General features: G+C 36.0%; 1 protein-coding gene across 6 annotated transcripts in view; it reads left to right on the top strand.

Annotated features, from left to right (window-relative positions):
- arfgef1 (ADP-ribosylation factor guanine nucleotide-exchange factor 1 (brefeldin A-inhibited)) overlaps positions 1–23796 on the top strand; it is a 79217-nt gene that overhangs the window by 50459 nt on the left and 4962 nt on the right. For 2 of the 6 annotated variants that reach the window (XM_067377250.1, XM_067377252.1), the window contains 24 exons: positions 1892–2003; positions 2556–2761; positions 2859–2943; positions 3183–3348; positions 4533–4684; positions 4791–4919; positions 5948–6106; positions 6216–6360; positions 6880–6967; positions 7063–7103; positions 8396–8565; positions 8792–8943; positions 10532–10704; positions 11978–12138; positions 12617–12747; positions 13949–14078; positions 14265–14400; positions 14573–14711; positions 16881–16950; positions 17092–17212; positions 17557–17696; positions 18477–18645; positions 18891–19029; positions 23771–23796. The exon at positions 23771–23796 is cut by the window's right edge and continues 92 nt beyond it. In XM_067377250.1, the coding sequence (XP_067233351.1) occupies positions 1892–2003; positions 2556–2761; positions 2859–2943; positions 3183–3348; positions 4533–4684; positions 4791–4919; positions 5948–6106; positions 6216–6360; positions 6880–6967; positions 7063–7103; positions 8396–8565; positions 8792–8943; positions 10532–10704; positions 11978–12138; positions 12617–12747; positions 13949–14078; positions 14265–14400; positions 14573–14711; positions 16881–16950; positions 17092–17212; positions 17557–17696; positions 18477–18645; positions 18891–19029; positions 23771–23796 (3140 nt within the window). Of the gene's footprint in view, positions 1–1891; positions 2004–2555; positions 2762–2858; positions 2944–3182; positions 3349–4532; positions 4685–4790; positions 4920–5899; positions 6107–6215; positions 6361–6879; positions 6968–7062; positions 7104–8395; positions 8566–8791; positions 8944–10531; positions 10705–11977; positions 12139–12616; positions 12748–13948; positions 14079–14264; positions 14401–14572; positions 14712–16880; positions 16951–17091; positions 17213–17556; positions 17697–18476; positions 18646–18890; positions 19030–23770 lie in introns of all 6 variants that reach the window. The other 4 variants (XM_067377247.1, XM_067377251.1, XM_067377249.1 and 1 more) reach the window with 3 other exon arrangements.

Raw genomic sequence — 23796 nt, 5'->3', positions numbered from 1 at the left:
TTGGTTAATTAGAGGTAAAAAATGATATAAATACTGTTCGGTTTCTGACACAAACCAATCGTTTCGTGTCTTAGGACATCAATGTGTTGTCACGAGCCGCAGGGTTTAATTTGGATTTATCTGTGCATGTTTTTTTCTCTCATAGATTTTGTTACCATTGACATGCATTATACGACTGACAGACTGCAATGGTTAGACTTAAAAATCATAATTTGTGTTCTACTTAAAAAACAAAGTCACCTACATCTTGGATGACCAGAGGGTAAGCAGATAAACATCAAATTTTCATTTTTGGGTGAACTATCCCTTTAAACACACCTGAACCAACTGATTACGGTCTTCAGGCATATTAGAAACTTACAGGCAGGTGAACTAATCTCTGTAGGATGTTGATACCTTGTTCACACTTGTAGTTCGGTTCGTTTGGTTCATTTGGTCCGGACCAAAGAAGAAAAAAAAAACATTTAGTCCTGGTCCGGTTAGCGTTCACATTGGCAATTTTATCACCGAACCAAAAGATACCGAACCTTAAGGCATAGGGATACATTCACAACGTGATTGGTCGGATTTTATGACGCATTGCCTATTTTGAGACGGAACTTACCGAACATCCAAAACAATGCTGTTTTCTGAGGTAAATGCGCTCGTTGTGTGTGCGTAGCGGTGCGTAGCCTGCATGTGATGGTATTTTGGCCAGCTGGGAACTCGTGAAGAGCTTATAAAATGTGTAAAGGAATCAAAACACCGGCGGGAATCCATCCGTCACACACACAAATGATCTGCTGCATGGAGACGCGCGTCTGATGCCTGTTATGGGCAAACTCGCGATTATGACAAGAAAAACTGACATGCGTGAGCATTCTGTCCTTTTTAGAGTCTCGTCTTCCTGTTTTTGGTTCGGTTACATGTCTTTGGTCCATGTTGCGTTCATATATCATTCGAACCGCACCAGAGTTCGTTTGGAAGCGGACCGAGATCCATCTTTTCAGCGGTCTCGGTCCGCTTGTTTGGTGCGCACCAGGGTTCGGATTGCAGCGTTCACATATGTTCAAATGAACCGCACTAACCGAGCAATCGCACCAGGGTTCGTTTTAATCGAACCAAACATGACAAGTGTGAACGCACCCTTAAAGGTGAAGTGTATAAGTTCTGTAGCACTATCAGAACCAATTGGAAATGTAAAAGTAAGTGCTTGCAAACAGGTTTCATAAAAACACTCCATTCACATCTACTATTAGTCAGACAAACAGTTAGTCCCGCCCCAAACTCAAGCAAATGAGCCAGTAGTTGAGATGTTGGGCTCAAATCAACAGAGCAATCTTAAAGGGTTCATATGGATTCCTGCGAAATCTAATTTCACTTGTTCTTTTGAGATAAAAGGTCTACTATGAAATTCTACTGTTTCTTTCTAGAATTTTTCCTCACTGAAAATGTTTTTTTTATGAACTAAGCAACTTTCACATGTCAGATGAATGAAAACATTTTAAATTTAAACATGACTTTGACCCACATTTACACGTCAATGACACCTATTGAGTATTCAGAATCTAAAGAATAAAATGCATGAAAGTGTTTGTGTTGTCCCTGGAAGTGTGTAGCACCTACAGCTCTGCATTTCCTTCTGAGGAAACTCTTTCAGTCTGACTATACCATTTTGTTTTATAAATCTGTCATAATTCACAGCTGCAAAAACCACCCATTTAATAGTGAGAGGGAGGTGACAAAACTAAAATATGATGATTTTTGGTGCAAGCACCTTTACTACACCTTCAAATGAACCCTTTCACAGACAAAAACACACTACAGCCTTCACTTTCAGAACATCCTTACAAAACGTAAAATGTGAATCTGTTGATCATATGTTGATGTTCTATTTACCACAATGCCACAGGTTCAACAAAAAACCAAAGAGGGGCATTCAGTACCTGCAGGAACAAGGCATGCTGGGAACCACGCCTGAAGATATCGCCCAATTTTTACATCAAGAGGAGAGACTTGACTCTGTAAGACATTGCTTACCTACAATATTTTCCCTTACCTTGTTTCTTCCATGTACTGTGGCCTAGGTCCAATAGTTTTTTACATTACAGCAGTATGTTGTGTAATAACCAGCTGCAGGGCTTTTCTGAAACATTTCTGAAAAACAAAGCAAAAAAAATAAATAAAATATTAAGACGCTCCAGACAAGTGTTGCCAAACTTCCACTTAGAGATTATTTGATTCTTCAGTGTGATGAATCGGCAGCTCATTTGCTCGTTCATCCAGCCTCAGAAGACTGCAGCAGTAATGGGTAAAGAGAGCTCCTTATATCTGCCCTAAAATTAGGGCACTTCAGCCGAGCAGCCCTCAGCCTCCTGAATGACTTGAGATGTGCATGGAATACTAGACATTGCATTTCAATGATGCACACTGAATAGATGCTCGATTTCTGCAGTCTGAAGTGTCTGTCAGTGTGGTTTTAGAATATAGCATTGAGCATGTGTTTTTGAGTTTCTGCTATTTATTTCTCTACCTCAATATGTGACTCATTGGTCCTTCTGCTTCCGACTTAACAGATCCAGGTAGGAGAGTTTCTCGGAGACAACGATCGCATCAATAAAGAGGTTATGTATGCCTACGTCGACCAAATGGACTTCCAGGGCAAAGACTTCGTGCCAGCGCTGCGCATGTTCCTCGAGGGTTTCCGTCTGCCCGGAGAGGCCCAAAAAATCGATCGACTGATGGAGAAATTTGCTGCTAGATATTTAGAATGCAACCAAGGGTGAGTGCAGCGGTCCCCTGCTGTCGCAACAGATTAACCTGTGTCGCTAATTATGCCGCAAACACTGCACTCAGTCACGGTTTGTCTCTCTCCTTAGGCAAACACTGTTCGCCAGCGCAGACACTGCATACGTCCTCGCGTATTCAATCATCATGTTGACTACAGATCTACACAGTCCGCAGGTTAGTTCACCGAGTGCTGATTGTTCACTGAAATCTTCAGCGAAGGCAGAATGCATTTTCTTTTCATTCCCGAATCTATGAATGCTAATGTGAACGTCAGAGCTGGAAACGGCTCTTTGGCATTCAATCTTGATATGTGAGTGGAATAGCTAAATCTAGGGTGATGGATGTTTCTGAAACGCAACGGAAAACAAGAGGAAGAAAGCTACTGATCTGTTGTTTCCTTTATCTCGGCACAGGTGAAGAATAAAATGACGAAAGAGCAATACATCAAGATGAACCGAGGTATCAATGACAGTAAAGATTTACCCGAGGAGTATCTCTCAGCCATTTATGATGAAATCGCAGGGAAAAAAATATCTATGAAGGAGACAAAGGAATTAACTCTCAAGTCAAATAAGCAAAGTGAGTATTTAGTGCACCGACAAACATGGTGACAATATCGATCAATCATAGAATCAAATAGACTCTTTTGAATTATATGCATAAAAAAGCTATGATTGGCCAAATGCCTTTTTGCTTGATGGGGTCATGGCAGTCCTTTTAATTATTTTACCATAATGAGTTGGAGACTGTACATCAGTGGTTCTAAACTAGGGAACCATGGCCCACTAGGGGGCCTCAACAAAATGGGGGCATCAAGATTACTTAAAATGATTTAAAATAAGACAAAACAGTGAAACATGTGAAGGCCAATACTCTCTGAATATACTCGGAATTTATCCACTTCAGTTAACCCATACAGTTAGTGCACACACATTAGGAGTAGTGGGTAGTGAACACACACACTGCAAATTGTGGGCACACACCCCCGGAGCAGTGGGCAGCCATTTTTATGTGGCACCTGGGGAGCGATTGGAGGTTAGGAGCCTTGCTTAAGGGCACCTCTGTTATTTCCTGCCAGTATTGAGACTCGAACCCGCAACCTTCAGGTTATCAGTCTCTAACCATTAGGCCACAACTGCCCAAACAAGCATTAAAACAAGCTAAAACATCTAAAAATCAGGATATTTCTTAGTATTTGGCTATTTTTTTATATAATAAATATAGATCTTTCTAGTAATACCAAGCTCTAAACATTTTATTGGGTAGAAAATGTGACTCTCAGGGGTGGGGGTTGCCTTCAAATATTTTTGTGGACAATTCGGGGCCTTAAAGTCCAAAAGGTTGAGATTCACTGCTGTATTTTATCCTTATTGATTTGAGTATAATTGATTTTATTTTGCTGTATTTTACCATTAGAATGCTGTGGTTGACAAATCAGAATAAAGTATTCCAGTATTTGGTAGTAATTATTAAATTGGTAACCATTTTAGTTATTAATAATTTTTATTTTATGTTTTTATATGTTTCATTTTTATTTTTTTATAGTTATAAACCATAACAATAAAATAAAACAATTAAATAAATAGAATAAAATATATAGAATTATTATAATTTTATTATTATAATACAAGCTATTGGACTTCCAAGAGAACAAATGAACATTTATGTTCTGTCGTCTCTGTAGAGACAGAAGGGAGTATTCTGATATTTTGAGGTGTGGTTTGTGGTAATTGATGGCGCTTTTGCTACTGTCTCTGGATCAGGTGTGGCCAGTGAGAAGCAGAGGAGGCTTCTGTATAATGTTGAGATGGAGCAGATGGCAAAGACAGCTAAGGCTCTGATGGAGGCTGTCAGCCACGTTCAGGCCCCCTTCACCAGCGCCACCCACCTCGAGCACGTCAGACCAATGTTTAAGGTGCATACACATACACATACATGTTTAAGGTATTCTGTGCATGCACTTTCATATACATTCTGTTTGGATGCAAATACCCATTCTATATGATCTTGACCTCTCATAGCTGGCCTGGACACCCTTTCTGGCTGCATTCAGCGTGGGTCTACAAGACTGTGATGACACTGAAGTGGCTTCTTTGTGTCTTGAGGGAATCCGCTGTGCTATCAGGATAGCGTGCATCTTCAGCATTCAGGTAATTTCACATTGCATTAACCGTGGAGAGGTCATTTACTGAAGCCGAGAAAGGCCTAGTGTTTGCTTGCATTACTAGTCAGTCTCTGTCTGAATAAGCAACTTTAAAAACTTCAGTCATCTTTGCCTGGAATGATCGACTGCTTAAAGGAATAGTTCACACAAAAATGAAAACTGAAATCATTTATTAGCCTTTGTGTCGTTCCAAACCTGTATGGCTTTCTTATGTGGAACACAAAAAAATATATATTTTGAGGAATATGCAGGTTGCTCTTTTCCGTACAGTTACGATCAGTAAAAGATCAGGGAAAGCTATTTTTAAAAGTAATCCATTACAATATTGCATTACTCGCTAAAAAAGTAACTAATTCTGTTACTTAGTTACTTTTTATGAAAAGTAATGCGTTACATTACTTTTGCGTTACTTTTTCTCACCTGGGCTGGGATCGCTTGTTTGTTTTTTTAACAAATAACAACAAAAAAAGTTCTATTTTGGGCAAATGTTAAGGTGTTAAAGTGAAATGAATAAGCCTCAGGCTGAAGGAAATGCATATTTACACCTGTACAGTAGAGGGCGCAGCTCAAACAAACCTTTCAGCTGTGCTGCCATTCTGGATTAAAGAAGAATAGGATACAGGAGAAGGAAGTTCAACACTCTTATTTCTAAATCAAATCTGAAGTAATTTCTGCTTATTAGTATGGTTGAATTAGATCATTGAAGGTCAGTAGCAAAGACATAGGTTAATAAAGTGAGATTAAATACATAACGTATGTTAGTGTAATTTAATATAGCTAATTATTACAGGTTTGCATCAAACTCTAAGGTTGCATTTCACTGTTTTTATTCATTTTGAGGAATACTGAATGTTTTCAAGTGAGATGAGTAAATGCATGTTCACATTTAGTCTAGAACTACAATAACCATCATGTTCACACAGCGCACAACACCTCTGCACTTTATTTCTCTCAACATGTGGACAGGAGAGATGTCAGTCCAAAGGGTTTTTGTTCTGTGTTGGTTTGTTCCAGTTGGAGCGAGATGCGTACGTTCAAGCTCTGGCCCGCTTCACGTTGCTGACGGCCAGTTCGGGCATCACTGAGATGAAGCAGAAGAACATCGACACCATCAAGACCCTCATTACAGTGGCTCACACGGATGGAAATTACCTAGGGAACTCCTGGCATGAGGTGAGCACTGACAAACCCAGCTCTTTGATTAGCCTGCATGTTTTTCTATGCGACGTGATTGGCAGACAGACTTTGTGAGGTATTATCATTCTCTCTATGTGCGCTGCAGATCCTGAAGTGCATTAGTCAGCTGGAGTTGGCCCAGCTCATCGGGACAGGAGTGAAAGCTCGGTACATATCAGGAACCGTACGGGGGAAGGAAGGCTTCATCACCAGCACCAAGGAACAGCAGCCTGATGAGTACCTGGGCTTGGGTCAGTCAATCACACTTCAAATGAACAGCAATCATCTCGTTATTACCCAAAATCTTTGGTGATGTAGACTTTTTTATTATGTTAATCGATAACAATGTTGAGACAGAAAAAGCACAATATAATAATTCATTGATTTTAAGATATGTAGATAAATTTAATGTTTAAATTCAATTAAGAGCTAAATGTTTAGAAATGTTTAAATTATTTTTTTATACATTTTTAGACTTTTTCCTTAATGTTTGGTCTGTAAAGTAAAGTGTGATATTGAGGATGATTTAACAAAATAATGACTGAATTTAAAGGGCATTTTTGTCAAAAGACAAAAACTTTGACATTGAGCACATGCACCATCTGCATTGCAGCTTTTCCATTTGCCATTACATCATCAAAAACATTTTATCTAAAGCTAAACTGTGATCTATTAAGATTGCTTTATCATAATCCAGTATAATTATCCAGCAGTGTGAAATTAAGTTTGCACTTGTATAAATAATCCAACTGTGATTTTTCGCACAATAGGAGGGAACGTTGATCGCAAACAGATAGCGAGCATTCAGGAGTCTATTGGGGAGACCAGCTCGCAAAGTGTGGTAGTCGCTGTGGACCGGTATGATGGTTATCATCAATTCTAATGAACCTCGTAATGTTACGAACACTAATATGTTCCTTGAATGTTATTAACGCTCATATTCTTTTCTGCAGGATATTCACAGGCTCTACCAGACTTGATGGAAATGCCATCGGTAAGTACAAGACTTCACATTTACGTTTATGCATTTGGCAGACATGTTTATTTAAAAAAATTGTGATCAGTAAGATTTATTTTGAAAAGTCTCTTATGCTCACCAAGACTGCATTTATTTGATCAAAATACAGTAAAAACAGTAATAATGCGAAATATTATTACAATTTAATAATTTTCTATTTTAATAAACTTCTTAGATTTATATGATGCAAAAAGCTGAATTTTCAGCATCATTTCTCCAGTCTTCAATGTCACATGATCCTTCAAAAATCATTCTAATATGCTGATTTTGGTGCTCAAGAAACATTCCTTACTATCAATGATGAAAATGTTGTGCTGATTAATATTTTAGTGGCCTTTTTTTAGGATTTTTTTCATGAATTTAATGTTTAAAAGGACAGCATTTATTTGAAATAAAAATCTTTTGTAACATTTTAAATTTCTTTACTGTCACTTTTGATCAATTTAATGTATCCTTGATGAATTAAAGGATTAGATCATTTTCAAGCCATCCTAGGTGTATATGACTTTCTTCTTTCTGATGTACACAATCTGAGTTATATTAAGAAATATCCTGGCGCATTCAGTCTTTATAATGACAGCGAGTACCAATGAGTATGAAGCTGAAGAAAGTGCATCCATCCATCATATATGTACTCCAGGTGGTTAATAAAGGCCTTCTGAAGTGAAGTGATGCGTTTGTGTAAGAAAAATATCCATATTTAACAAGTTAAAAAGTAAAATATCTAGCTTCCGCCATAATGCCTTCCGTATTCAACATGAAAAAAGTGTAACTGATGTTGCATCAGTTACGCTTTTTCCGTAAGTTGAATATTGAAGGCGGTCTTGGTGGAAGCTAGATATTTTACTTTATAACTTATTAAATATGGATATTTTTCTTACACAAATGCATTGCTTCACTTCAGAAGGCCTTTATTAACCCCCAGGAGAAGGGTGGAATATGTTCTTTTGATTCATACTCGTTGGTCCCGTTCACTGCCATTATAAAGCTTGGATGCGTCAGGATATTTATTAATATAACTCAGATTGTGTTCATCAGAAAGAAGAAAGTCATATACACCTAGGATGGCTTGAGGGTGAGTAAAGCTTGTGAACTAATCTTAATTTCTTAAAAAGAGAAAATCGTACTGACCACGAACTTTTGAATGGTAGTGTATATTGCATTCAAACTGTTGTTTCTGGGATTCGAACCCATAACCTTAACGTTGCAAGCGTCACATACTCTTCATTTCTGAGAAGATTTAAGTGACACCTTGTTGTGTCTTGCAGTGGACTTTGTACGATGGCTGTGCGCTGTATCGATGGACGAATTGGCCTCCCCTACACACCCTCGAATGTTCAGTCTGCAGAAGATTGTGGAGATATCGTACTACAACATGGGACGTATCAGGCTGCAGTGGTCCAGGATATGGGAGGTTATAGGGGATCATTTCAATAAGGTGAGTTCAAAGCAGCCCCCAAATCAACGCTGGAAGGAAATCAGTCCATGAAGATTGCGTGTCTCGGTGGCTTTGTACGATATCAGAGAAATCTAATGACGCTTTTAAATTTCACTCTGCCTGCGGGAGGGCATATTTAATAGATTGAAGAAGAGCTGAAAATGAAAACGCAGCACTCTCGTTGCTTTAACCTTCTCTGTCTCTTTCACTCTCTGTTTTGGCACAGGTCGGCTGTAATCCCAATGAGGATGTTGCTATTTTCGCTGTGGACTCTTTGAGGCAGCTATCCATGAAATTTTTGGAGAAAGGAGAGTTGGCCAATTTCAGATTCCAGAAGGATTTCCTCAGGCCGTTTGAGCACATAATGAAAAAGAACAGGTGAGCGTTTCAATTTACACTGCAATTAAAGTGAAATGTCTCTGAATAATGCAGGTCAGAGCTTCTTCAGTTATAGAGAGTGTCAGTTGAATAACCAAACAAATTGTGAATTGCATGTTTTGATGTACAACTGTGCAAGTCTTGCCTTAAGACGGGTTAGAGGCGCAAGGCTTGTTTTGAGTGTAGCTGGTTTTTCTCTCAGGCGGATGTACTGCTTCTAAATGTCATCTTCTGAAGGGCTCTGTTCTGGATTCTGGAGTGCCTGCCTCCAAATATTTTTAAATGTTTACCATGTCATGTTCAGTGCCTTGTTTACATGTATAAAATGTTCTCTTTTTAGGGGTTGGTAAGCATAATATGTCATGTAGACATAAACAGAAGGTTTTGATTATTAATCCAGCCACGTTACATAGTTCTTCATTCCTTTCTTTAACATTAGTGGTGTATTTAAACATTGAGAATAACTAAAAGGTAAAATACCTACATTTTTCAATCTTTTTTTTCACTTTTCAAGTAGCTCCATAGTGTAAATATTTTTTAAAATAAAATGTGTAAAATAAAAATAAAATGTGAATAAATTTCTTAGTAAAATATAATTTTAGTTGCGCTCATGTCTAAAATATTCAGAAGTATTAGAAAATATTTCAAGCATTTTAAATAAAATGGTAGAATAAAAGTTTTTTATATTCAGTAATAATCAAACTCTTTTATTATGAACAATTCATTAAAAAATAATTATTATTTCAGTATTATTTATACACGTGCATTTATTAATATTTTAAATTAGTTTTTATTTTTATATTTTCAGTTTTTTTATTTGTTTTAGTAATTTTGATATTTGATTTTTGTCCTTTTGTATTTTATTTTTCAATGTAGCTTTATTTTTTATTTCAGTTTTAGTAATTTTAGTACTTCATCTTAAACTAAAATAAGTTTATTTATTTTTGTTTTTAAGTTTTTCATATAATTTTTATATATTATTTTATCTCATTTAATATTAGTTCAATTTTAGTTTTAGTTAACAATAACAACACTGGTTATGAACAATTTATTTCAGTGGATTGCTTTTAGGATTCACTTTGTCATCACTCAATATTTGAATCTGAAAAAAAAAAAGCTTTACATTTATTTAGTCAAAAAAAATCTAATTCAATTATGTAAAGTATTTCATTTATTTTACTAGATTTATTTAGTGTAAATATATTTTCAAATATAATGCTTCCACCTTTATTGAATTCCTCATTGTACCAAAGTAGTGTAGCTAACTACTTTTTCAAAAAGGTAGCTCAACTGCAGCCAGACTACTTTAAATTATAAGCAATCTTCACTTTTAAAGTAGCTTCTCCATCACTGTGAAAGAAGTAAAGAAGAGAAAACTATATTAGACCCTGCAGTACTCATTAGGCTTAGTGAGTGAACACACACACACACACACACACACACACACACACACACACGACTAAACTCCATGACTGATGGAGATAAATGAACTTGTCTACACACGTTTGCCCCTACAGAATGAGATGAAAAGAGCGAGTGTGTGCATGTGTTTTCCTGCTTTATTCACATGCTGCTTCTCTATCTACAGATCTCCTACCATTAGAGACATGGTGGTTCGCTGCATAGCCCAGATGGTCAACTCTCAGGCTGGGAATATTAGATCAGGGTGGAAAAACATTTTCTCTGTGTTTCATCTCGCTGCCTCCGATCAGGATGAGAGCATAGTGGAGCTGGCCTTCCAGACAACTGGACACATCGTCAGTAAGTGCCTCCATGGAGATCAAGGATTCTCTGATTTAGGATACAAAATAGGAATGAATAATTAAGAGCATTTTTTTTAATACACTGGGGTTCAGTAGTCCGAGACCACAACTTTTTTTTTTTTTTTTTTTTTTTAATTAAACCTTGAAAAGATTGAACACAAAAATTTGGCATAAAAAAAAAACATAATATGGTTATACTAATCAATCACAACATTATTTATTATAACATTTATTATGAAAATGTTTTTATTAAACAAAAAAAAAATGCTGATTTTAACTTTTATTTTTAAATAATTTATTTTTTAAATTTAATTCTTCCCTTTTCTTTTTTCTGTTCACTATATTAGGCAAGATTTTATTTATTTTTTTGTACCAGAAAGTAATTTAGTTTTATATGAATAATTTATATAATGATATATAAGTTATTTAGATTTTATATTTATGGTATTTATTATTGATCATTTTCCACACTTATAATACACAAACTGTCTTTGCTTCTGTAACTTTAAGTCTTATAAATGTAAATAATGTGCCATTAGGGTTGCAAAGGGGCGGAAAATTTCTGGTAAATTTCCGGAAACTTTCCACTGGAACTCAACCTGGGGAATTTTGGAAATTTTCTAATTTGGAAACTTAACAGGAATTTATGGGAATTGGAAAATTGGGGAATTTGGTACATTTTTATTCATCAATGAATCCTGGAAAAAAAAGTATCACAGGTTATAAAAAAAATATTAAGCAGCACAACTGTTTCCAACAATGATAATTTAGTATCATATTAGCATATTAGAATGACTTCTGAAGGATCATGCACAGTGCATGCAGGGGGTGTGGCCTCAATAGCCCTGCAGTAAGTAGTGTGCTGTGTGAATGTGCAGGGTAAAAATTTAATTGAAATTGCATTAAATTTGGTTGTTTTAATCCAAATTATGCTGCAAGATATATATTTTTTTCAACTACATTTAAGTACCCTGTCATAGGCTAACCTGAAATTTTGGCAAATTCCTTGTATATTCCCGTTAATTCCCATGGAAAGTTTCCAGCTTTGAAAGTTCACGGAATTTTGCAACCCTACGTGCCATGAATGTAAAATGAGCAACAACCCCCCTGCCAAGCTGCTAAATATACTGAATATTCATTAATATGCAAATGTGGGCGGTCATATGTTAATGTGATCATGTTTTAACGCCATAGCCATGACAATGAGCTTTGGTGGATTGGGAAGGAAGGATTTGCATTGTGAACATTTGTCATCTCTTTTCACCTCACAGCGAATGTATTTGAGAAGCATTTTCCAGCTACCATTGACTCCTTCCAGGATGCTGTCAAATGTCTGTCTGAGTTCGCCTGCAACGCTTCTTTCCCCGACACCAGCATGGAGGCCATCCGTCTCATCCGTCACTGCGCTAAATACGTCTCCGACCGACCTCAGGTCAGTGCTAATGAGTGTGCGCTCCATAACGCAGAATTATAATCTGACCCCGGGTCAGGCTTTTCACAGACATTCACTAAATGGATTACACTTAAGGAGACCACAAGGCACTTGTAATGAGGAAATTCTCATTACCAATGCCTTAATGAGCAAAACCTAAGGCCTTTAGTAAGTAGATGGAAAATGTAAACAATCTGTTTTCTGCTTTTCATGTTCATGAAGGGTGATTGTGTTATGAGCTGTGTTTGTGCCTGTTAAGTACTTTAGTCCTTTGGTGTTTTCTAAAATGAAGATTAGTGAAGGCAGCCCACATGGAGACCTCCACCTCACAGAGGGTTGCCAGATTGGGGCAAAAACCTTTTGATCTGTAAATGCAGCTTATAGTCGAGCAGCATGTGTGTTCAGGGATGTGCTTGAGTATATGATAGCAAAACAATTGTGGCTATTTGAGTAAATGGCTTATGTTTTGTGCCTGCAGGCGTTTAAAGATTGCACCAGTGATGATATGAACGTCGCACCGGAGGACCGTGTTTGGGTGAGAGGCTGGTTCCCCATCCTCTTTGAGCTGTCATGCATCATCAACAGGTGTAAGCTGGATGTGCGGACCAGGTCAGAGCCAGACCCACAATACAGCCAAAAGATTTTTATATCAAATAAATATTCTTTTAAACATTCTATTCATCAAAGAATCCTGAAAAAAGAAAATTAGTTTCCACAGAAATATTAAGATATAAGTTTTTTCTCCACAGAATAAAAAAAAGAAAACTTTTTCTTGCAGTTGCGACTTTTCTTCTCACAATTCTGACTTTTTCTTGCAGTTGTGAGTTTATATCTCGCAATTCTGACTTTTTTTCTCGCAATTCTGACTTTTTTCTCGCAATTCTAACTTTTTTTGCAATTATGACTTTTCTTGTGAGTTTATATCTTGCAATGCTGACTTATTTGCAATTTTGACTTTTTCTTGTGAGTTCATATCTCACAATTCTGACTTTCTCGCAATTCTGACTTTATCTTGCAATTGCAAGCTTAAATCTCACAATTGACTTTTTTCTCACAATTATGACTTTTCTCGCAATTGTGAGTTTATATCTCGCAATTCTGGCTTTTTTTGTGCATTTCTGACTTTTTCTTGCAGTTGCGAGTTTATATCTCATAATTCTGTTTTTTTTCTCGCAATTCTGACTTTTTCTTGCAGTTGTTTATATCTCGCAATTTTGACTTTATTTATACCACAATTCTGACTTTATTTAAAAAAAAACTCAGAATTGCTCAAAATCTCGCAAGAATTGTGAATATCTCTATAACTTGCAATTTTGTTGTTATAAAATCAGAATTGTGAGATATAAACTCGCAATTCTGGGAAAAAATCTCTATATATTACAATTCTAACTTTATAACTCACAATTGCGAGTTTACATATTGCAATTCTGACTTTATAACCCACAATTGCAAGTTTATATCTTGCAATTCCGAGAAAAAATAAGTCAGATTTGTGAGATAAAATGCAAAAATGCAGCAATTACCTTTTTTATTTTTATTCAGTGGCGGAAACAAGCTTCCATATTAAGCAGCATAATGTTTTTTGTTTTTTTTTTATATATAGATAATAAGAATTACAGTCAATATAAAATACAAATACAAATGCAATCTTCAGAAACATTTAAAAAAATCTTACCATCCCCACTTTTTGGGGGAATATACAAACATTTTATGTGTAATTTCAGTGCCTGTTTTGAAATGTTGATGTTATCTCATGTACAGTACAGTCTTTTTTCCCTTCCCGACAATATATTTTTATTTTGTTTGACAGGGGTCTGACAGTGATGTTTGAGGTGATGAAGACGTACGGTCACACCTACGAGAAACACTGGTGGCAGGATTTGTTCCGCATTGTGTTCAGGATCTTTGACAACATGAAGCTTCCTGAGCAACAGACTGAGGCAAGTCAACATCAGCACTGAAATCTGTGCTAGAAGAAAATAAGATCAACCTTTTAGGAAGTGTCACCAACAGACATTGCTTGAACAGGGACTCTCTCTAGCATTCATATAATCATATGTTACCACTCCAGAATTCATGTCAGGATGGAGAACTGTGGCTAATGTTCCATTTTGTTCTTCCCACAGAAAGCAGAGTGGATGACCACCACCTGTAATCATGCACTTTATGCTATCTGTGACGTTTTCACGCAGTACTTTGAATCTCTGAGTGATGTTCTGTTAGATGATATCCTCTCTCAGCTCTACTGGTGTGTGCAGCAAGGTCAGTGTACAGTACCAGCAATAGACAAGATACTATTGCAGTACATTTACAGAAAACAGTACACTGTGCAAAATACTGAAAACTAGAAGATTCATGTTTTGACAGTTCACTGAAGTTTATGTGTAAATTATTACTTCAGGTCATGATTTCACTTGCTCATCTCTCCTCACAGATAATGAGCAGTTAGCAAGATCAGGCACTAATTGCCTTGAAAATGTGGTCATCCTTAACGGTGAGAAGTTTAACCCTGAGACCTGGGACAAGACATGCAACTGTATGCTAGATATCTTCAAAACCACCATCCCACACATGTGAGTGTTTCAGATTTTCTTTTGGGTCATTTTACAAAATGAATGCCATTTATAGTAAACATAGGTAAAAATTACTTTAACAAGAAATAACTTTTTTTCTTAATTTTTTTTTTATTCTCATTAAATACACATCATGTTACCATCATATTTTTACCTTTTTAAAGTAATAAACTAATCCATAACTAATAATAAAAAAAACTTTCTCCTAATGGCATCCTTGTTTCAAGAATGAACTCTTTCAAGATGAGTTTTATCATTGTTTTACGTTTATCAGTAACCATCATCTTGAAATATCAACCCTGTTACCATGATTTTGTACAGTAATCAACTGATTTTTAAATATTCAATATTTGTACAAATATCTACATTAAATTCTCCTTCTAATAAACATCTTGTAGCTAAATTAACTGTAAAACAGTGTAAAGTAAACAACTGATTATTAAACACTTGATATTTGTAGAAATATCTGCATTAAATTCCCTTTCTAATAAACATCTTGTAGCTAAATTAACTGTAAAACAGCCAACCCTGTTACTATGATTTTGTATAGTAAACAATTGATTATTAAACACTTGATATTTGTAGAAATATCTGCATTAAATTCCCTTTCTAATAAACATCTTGTAGCTAAATTAACTGTAAAACTGTCAACCCTGTTATTCTGATTTTGTATAGTAAACAACTGATTATTAAACACTTGATATTCGTAGAAATATCTGCATTAAATTCACTTTCTAATAAACATCTTGTAGCTAAATTAACTGTAAAACTGTCAACCCTGTTATTCTGATTTTGTATAGTAAACAACTGATTATTAAACACTTGATATTCGTAGAAATATCTGCATTAAATTCACTTTCTAATAAACATCTTGTAGCTAAATTAACTGTAAAACTGTCAACCCTGTTACTATGATTTTGTATAGTAAACTGATTATTAAACACTTGATATTTGTAGAAATATCTGCATTAAATTCCCTTTCTAATAAACATCTTGTAGCTAAATTAACTGTAAAACAGTCAACCCTGTTACTATGATTTTGTATAGTAAACAATTGATTATTAAACACTTGATATTTGTAGAAATATCTGCATTAAATTCCCTTTCTAATAAACATCTTGTAGCTAAATTAACTGTAAAACTGTCAACCCTGTTATTCTGATTGTGTATAGTAAACAACTGATTATTAAACACTTGATATTCGTAGAAATATCTGCATTAAATTCACTTTCTAATAAACATCTTGTAGCTAAATTAACTGTAAAACTGTCAACCCTGTTATTCTGATTTTGTATAGTAAACAACTGATTATTAAACACTTGATATTCGTAGAAATATCTGCATTAAATTCACTTTCTAATAAACATCTTGTAGCTAAATTAACTGTAAAACTGTCAACCCTGTTATTCTGATTTTGTATAGTAAACAACTGATTATTAAACACTTGATATTCGTAGAAATATCTGCATTAAATTCACTTTCTAATAAACATCTTGTAGCTAAATTAACTGTAAAACTGTCAACCCTGTTACTATGATTTTGTATAGTAAACTGATTATTAAACACTTGATATTTGTAGAAATATCTGCATTAAATTCCCTTTCTAATAAACATCTTGTAGCTAAATTAACTGTAAAACTGTCAACCCTGTTATTCTGATTTCGTATAGTAAACAACTGATTATTAAACACTTGATATTTGTAGAAATATCTGCATTAAATTCACTTTCTAATAAACATCTTGTAGCTAAATTAACTGTAAAACTGTCAACCCTGTTATTCTGATTGTGTATAGTAAACAATTGATTATTAAACACTTGATATTTGTAGAAATATCTGCAAAAAATGAAACCATAAATCTTTCAGCCCTGTTATCATCAAACCCTGTTCCCTTTTGAAGGCATAATTACATCAAAATATTTTTGAATGCATTATTTTAGCTTGACGTTGCAATCCTGTTACCTTTTTGAAGCAATATTATATAGCAAAATAAATGTAAAATGTATTAATTTAGCTTCAGAGGGCACAATGCAGTTTATTAGCACTTTAAAACACTATATTTGTCTGACAGAATGTTCAAAATTGCAAAAATGTACTTCATCTTATCAAACCGGAAAAAGCACCAGCTGTATAGCATGACCCTACTAACCCAACTATTTGTTGTTTTCAGGCTGTTGACGTGGAGACCGGCTGGTACAGAGGGAGATCACGTGACTCAGCTGGACTCTGATAAACAGCTGGTATGCAAATAAGATTTCCAGACTGTGCTAAATGTGGAAGTGTTCATGGAGGGCCATCGCATCCAGATGCTCATCTAACAATGTGCTGTACGAGTTCCTTTAATAATATAATATTAATAAGTACTTATCTCATGATTACAGGACTCCATTTCGCAGAAGTCAGTGGATATTCAGACTCGGTCAGATGACCAGCAGTCTGTGAACAGCATGGAGAAGGCTTTGGCTGACAACCGCAGACAGAGTCAGTTCAGTGTTGCTTTAGGCACGTATCATGGTGGCCAACCATTAAGATCATTGTTCCTGATTTCTTTTTTCTTTTCTTTTTTTTTTTTTTTTGCTTCACTTTATTTCCTATCTGAAAGATTTGAAACTCAACAATGAAATTGTTGAATATTGTTAATTATAAATTTTAGCACTCATTATACAATGGTATTTGATTGCAGAATGCCACAAATGAACAGAATCAACTAATCCAGAAAATTACTTGAATTACAATTGAATTTAACAATATTGTTTTTAGCCTGATTTCATAATATACTTAAAACACATTGAAGCATATCAGCTGGTCAGCTGATCATTTTGTGCTTCCATATGTGACCTCCCCAGAAGCCCAGGAACAGAGGCTGTTTGCAGCTCTGCTCATAAAGTGCGTGGTCCAGCTGGAGCTCATTCAGACCATAGACAACATTGTGTTCTTTCCTGCAACCAGTAAGAAGGAGGATGCTGAAAACTTTGCAGCAGCACAGGTACCAGCTTAGGATCTTTACAAACTGATTATGAACAAATGTGTCTTCTTCTTTTTTTAATAAATTTTGGCTACTTTTATTGAGGGGAGAGTTTAGAAAGAGAAATGGGAATGTGATCAGAAAATGTCATGAACCAAATTGTCACCCACGTCAGTATTATTCTTATACTATTATAGTATTTATTAGTCTAGTATAGTATTTATTAAGATTTTGAATTTTTATTTTTTTTATATATATTTTTTATATTTTATTATTTTTATTTAATTTATGTCTCTGTAATTGTGCTTTTGTCATTTTTTTACATATATTTCAATGCAGCTATCAATTATTTTTTTCAGTTTTAGTTTTAGTAATTGTAGTACTTCAATTTATTTCACTTAGTTGCCAAAGCAACATTTCTAATTTTCATTTATTTAGTTTTTATTCTAATATTTAGATTAAACGAAAACTTTTTTTAATAGTTTCAGTTAACATTACTTTCAGTTTCTGTAAAATGACTTAATTTTACTATATATATATATTTTATTTATTTGTATTTTTTTTTACTTATTTATTATCAAAAAAGTTTAAAAAGTGTTTAAACATGTTAATAACAATATATTAAAAGTAATTATTAGTAAAAAAAAATTGTAAAGGTTTGAAAACCCCTATGCTAGGCCACAACTAGACAAAATGTTTATTTACTTGAGCTTGTTGTGATTTATGAAGATTTTGTGTCTTTATATGATGTGTATAAACTGAAGTCATTTCTACATTTTAAATGAAGTGTGTTTCCTGCAGAGAGATGCTTTGGATGCTGATGTACATGTGGATACTCAGGACCAGGGAATGTATCGCTACCTGACCTCAGAACAGCTCTTTAAACTGCTCGACTGTCTGCTGGAGTCTCATCGCTTTGCCAAGGCCTTTAATTCCAATAATGAACAGAGAACCGCGCTTTGGAAGGCTGGTCAGTACTACTGATTTCTTTGTTGTTAGAAACTTGAGATGCAATAAATATTTCCATTGTTATGACTTTATTTCTCCACATCTACAAAAGCCGCCACATAGCTTACAGGCCACGTCGTATCAAGTCCGTCGTTATCAGATAGAGCCACCTGTGTGGCCTAATGGAAAATCCTTGTTACGTCTGGCTTGATTTCTTCTCCTGTCCCACATTAAAAGAGCTCATTGTGTCTCCATGTGTGTGTTCAGGTTTCAAAGGGAAGTCGAAGCCCAATCTGCTGAAACAGGAGACCAGCAGCCTGGCGTGTGGCCTGCGTATCCTCTTCCGCATGTACACAGACCAGAGCAGGCAGGACGCCTGGGAGGAGGTGCAGAAGAGACTGCTCAAGTAAGACATCACTGTCACGTTCGTGACTGGAACCGCTGTGCTCTCAGGCCCTGTAAACATTACTCGGCTAATTACATGCTCAAAGCTTCTGCTTTCTTTTGTACATGGTACAGTTCATATCTTCCCCTGTCCCTGTTTTAGCTTAGAAATGGCTTTTGATATGTTAATAATAGACTGCCACTATATCAGATACAATCTTAAAGACCCTATGAAATCAAAATTTGAGTTTTGTGGGTATTATGTTAGAGTTCATGACAGTGTTCATTTTCATCAACTACATTTTTCATAGACGAAAACGAGACGATAACTAAATAAAAACCAGCTTTGAATGACAAACTATTGATGAAAATCTATTGACATTTTCGTCAACAAATAAAAACTAGATGAAAATGTTAGGGAAGAGATCCAGTCAGAATGATGTCCTTCGCTGTAGATTCGCACAACGTGCTGATCTACCTGGCAGGACACATGAATGTCTCATAAAACGTTAAAAAATGTAAACATCTGGGAGAAAGAGAAGAGAAGATCTGAACAAAAGAGACAACACAAAAGAGAGCTCTATTCTGTACGGTTTTCTGTGCACAAACCCGAAGTGCGCCGCCTCTCAGACAGCGTACGAGTACTGAATTGAGCTCTCTTTCGTGCCTTTTCGAGCCTGAACAGACAAATACACGTCAAAATGTCCGTTTTGGAGACTGTTCACGTTAACGTAGTCAGTTATGTCCTAAGAAAATGTAAACAGGTATGAGAATATCGGTTGCCCATCAGTGTATTGGATCCCAGCATTCAGTCTTAAAGTGACAGCAGCCTAATAAACCTGCTGCCGTCTGTGCCCTTAATATTAATCACACAACAAAAGACAGAAAATCACTCACTGCTCTTTAATAGCTTTAATAAGGGTTAATTATATTTAATTCATACAAATACATGTCTGCTTGAAAGAATAATGTTGTATGCATGAATGCATATATCATTTATTGAAAAGAAGACCATGTTGTTCTTTAGGAGAAGTGCAGCTTTTACTTCCATTGTTCTGAGTGAAACAAGATATTCAACAGGGAACAAGACACTGTTCCAGTTAGTGTTTGGTACCAAGTCGGTACTGAAATTTTAAAAATGTGGTGATACCGGAATTTCTGTCTAGCATTTGAATGGATTCTTAAATACCTCTGATTGGCCATTGTGTTCACGCGCTCAACAGATATGTCTGTGACTGGCTACAATCACAGACATATATGTTGAGCGCGTGAACACAATGGCCAATCAGAAACATATATGTTGAGCATGTGAACACAATGGCCAATCAGAAACATATATGTTGAGCATGTGAACACAATGGCCAATCAGAAACATATATGTTGAATGCGTGAACCGGGTGTGTCTCATACGTTCTGAAAAGTGAAGCCACGGGCTCTTTGATCGCCCCCTGGAGGCTGGATGCAGTACAGGTCATAAACCCCGCCCTCTCAATGCAGTCGAATGAGACTTCAGTGAAAACTTAAAAATAAATTCTGCTTCAAATAAAACTTTCTGAAAGATGGTTTTGGTCATTTAAGGTAGTTGTTATCACACTGATATATATTCAATTGTTCGTTTTTGTGATGATTTAGATTTTAGCTAGCAATTTGATGCCAGAAAAATGGGGCGTGTCGTCATGATTCGAAGTTGATTGACAGCTTGTCTGAGGACTGTCTGAGCTTCGAGGGGATATTGAAGATGTATTAACTAACTGTTAATTTTCGATTTCTTTGTTATTTAACACCAACAAAATGAGTTGTTCAGCAGTAAACTGTACTAACCGACCTACAGGATCTGATGGATCACTGAACTTTTTTTCTGTAACATCAAATGTGGGCGTTATAAGCTAATTAATAAATGTTATTAGTTAAGATAACACACCTAGTGTTAACCATGTCGGGAAAAAGCAGGTGATCATTATCTGGCAGTTACTTATTATTTTTATGGGTATAAAATAATAATTAGCAGGACAAAACTAATGATAGCTTACTCTAATTACAGCAATCGATCTCCTGTAACGTTAGTTGAACTTGATTTAAATGGCAGGACCGTTTCTGACGATTTAGAGTTGTTTCTAGTGGCATATTATATTGATTTTTATCTACTGAATTTGCTGTTTCAAAAATATTATTGCTCTAGAAACAGAATAGCCTATTATTTTATAGGTAGACTTTTAAATTGTGTATAATTTTTATAGTCTATTTAAAATACATGAATGATGACGCAGTCGTCTGGGCGAAAGTTTGATATCGAGACTCCGGCTCAACTGACGATTCCTTCTGCGCATGCCCAGGCTCCAAACTTTTTTTTTTTGACGTATTGCATAACGTGTCAGTGCCCATTCATCAGCCCATTTTGGCTTCAGTTCGATACAATGGAAGGAAGCGGCGTTGCGTCGTCCATCTTTTTTTAAAGTCTATGGCGTGAACACAGTGGCCGATCAGAAACATATATGTTGAATGCGTGAACACAGTGGCCAATCAGAAACATATATGTTGAGCATGTGAACACAATGGGTCTCATTCATGAAACATTCATAAATATACGAGTTAATATGCGAGTGATTTGCGTGTAAAGAGACCTTCCCGAAAACTCTTCTCCTGATTCACAAATACTTCGTAAACGTCAGAAATGATAGTGAAATTTGTGTGTGTGTGTGTGTGTGTGTGTGTGTGTTAGTGTTAATGAATTCCAATCAGCCGTAAATGGGACGCGCGTGCACACTCATTCTTAATTACCATAAATCCCGCCCATTAAATCCGAATGACAACTATATATGGGCATCATATTATGACACCAAACGAAGGATTTTGGCCATTTTATAGGAAACAATTTCCATAACAATTAAGAGGCCATTAGTTTGCCCAGCCCTATTGAAATCAATTAATTATTTGATTAAAGTGCTCCGTTTGCAGATGCTATTAGGCTACTGGCTCTCACAATAAAAGTAAAAAGAAAAAACTTATGTAATTACTATATATAATATTTTTTAAAAATGCTGTGTAAATATGTACCTTATTAAGGTGAATTAAAATGCAGCCTTATTAATGGGCAAAACGTTCGGATGTTAAACGCACTATTTACGCGTGGCTGGGAGCAGGTGTAGATTTCTTTTGTACCAACTAACATTTGGAAAATACGAACATTTTAATGAATCCAAAAATTTACGCCAGAACCACTTTACACACGATTTACACACAAATTAGTTCTGCTCGTGTTTCATGAATGAGACCCAATGGCCGATCAGAAACATATATGTTGAGCATGTGAACACAATGGCCAATCAGAAACATATATGTTGAATGCTTGAACACAATGGCCAATCAGAAACATATGTTGAGCGCGTGAACACAATGGCCAATCAGAAACATATATGTTGAGCATGTGAACACAATGGCCAATCAGAAACATATATGTTGAATGCTTGAACACAATGGCCAATCAGAAACATATGTTGAGCATGTGAACACAATGGCCAATCAGAAACCTATGTTGAGCATGTGAACACAATGGCCAATCAGAAACCTATGTTGAGCATGTGAACACAATGGCCAATCAGAAACATATATGTTGAGCATGTGAACACAATGGCCAATCAGAAACATATGTTGAATGCTTGAACACAATGGCCAATCAGAAACATATGTTGAGCGCGTGAACACAATGGCCAATCAGAAACATATGTTGAGCATGTGAACACAATGGCCAATCAGAAACATATATGTTGAATGCGTGACACAATGGCCAATCAGAGGTGTTTTTCGAATCCATTCAACAGCACTCAAAATGAGAGGGAAATGCTGGTATCACATTTTTAAAATTTCTGCACTGGCTTGGTACCAAAGTCTGTACTTTTGACAACACTAATTCCAATACAACTAGGATTCTCTTAAAGATAATATCCAATAGGATCCTACTTGATAAACTGAAATTCCTACTGGATGTCTTGATGATATGATCCAGAGATTGTCCTGGATGAACCCAGCATATAATTAATTAATTGTAGAGTCCTCAAATGCTTAGAATCTAAAAACACTTGGAGTTCAGAAGGGCAGTGCAATAAAAGCCACGTTGGTTCTTCATTCTAATTTGTTCATTTTTATGATGGACAAAGGTCGTTCTGCCCTATATTTCCTGAAGTGAGAGTGTGGGATTGCTTTATTGAATTGGGATTGGTTCTCTGGCTTGAATCCAACAGAGAAAGACTGTTTCATGCATCATTAGGGCATTGTTTTGTTAGATTAGTTGGGTCAGAAACATTAGTGGTAGCTAATTAAGTTTTAAAGCAAGAAATGCACTTTACCAAGCACCAATTTGACTCTATCCCAGAGTGTCAGACCTGTGTGCTCCCATTTAGCATGACACTCTCTCAGACTACACTGCTAATAGGGTGCAGTCATGAGAAAGAGGACAGGTCAGACTCTGACTTCCTTGTCCGGAGGAAGACACTAATCATTTGCGGTGTTCACCAAGCCTATAGCGGCTCTGTAAGAGAGTGTAAAGACACGCTGAACCAGGCCAAAGGGGATTTAGGTGAGATTAGGTCATGATGATAGAAGGGAGCTGCAGGGCAGATGGGTGTTATATAAGACAATGAAGGGGAGGAGCCTATCAGAGGTCATTCCAAAGGTCATCAAGCCTATATTCAAGATCTTTTTGGTATATGTGGAATATTTATTTATAAAACTTGTGGTTAAACGCAGTCTCTCTATCTGTCTGTCAGCGTGTGCAGTGACGCTGTGGCTTACT

Source organism: Chanodichthys erythropterus, chromosome 23, assembly GCF_024489055.1.
Source record: "Chanodichthys erythropterus isolate Z2021 chromosome 23, ASM2448905v1, whole genome shotgun sequence".
NCBI classification, from domain to species: Eukaryota; Metazoa; Chordata; class Actinopteri; order Cypriniformes; family Xenocyprididae; genus Chanodichthys; species Chanodichthys erythropterus.
The sequence above is the reverse complement of the archived record's forward strand: the minus strand, read 5'-3'. Positions and strand labels throughout refer to the sequence as shown.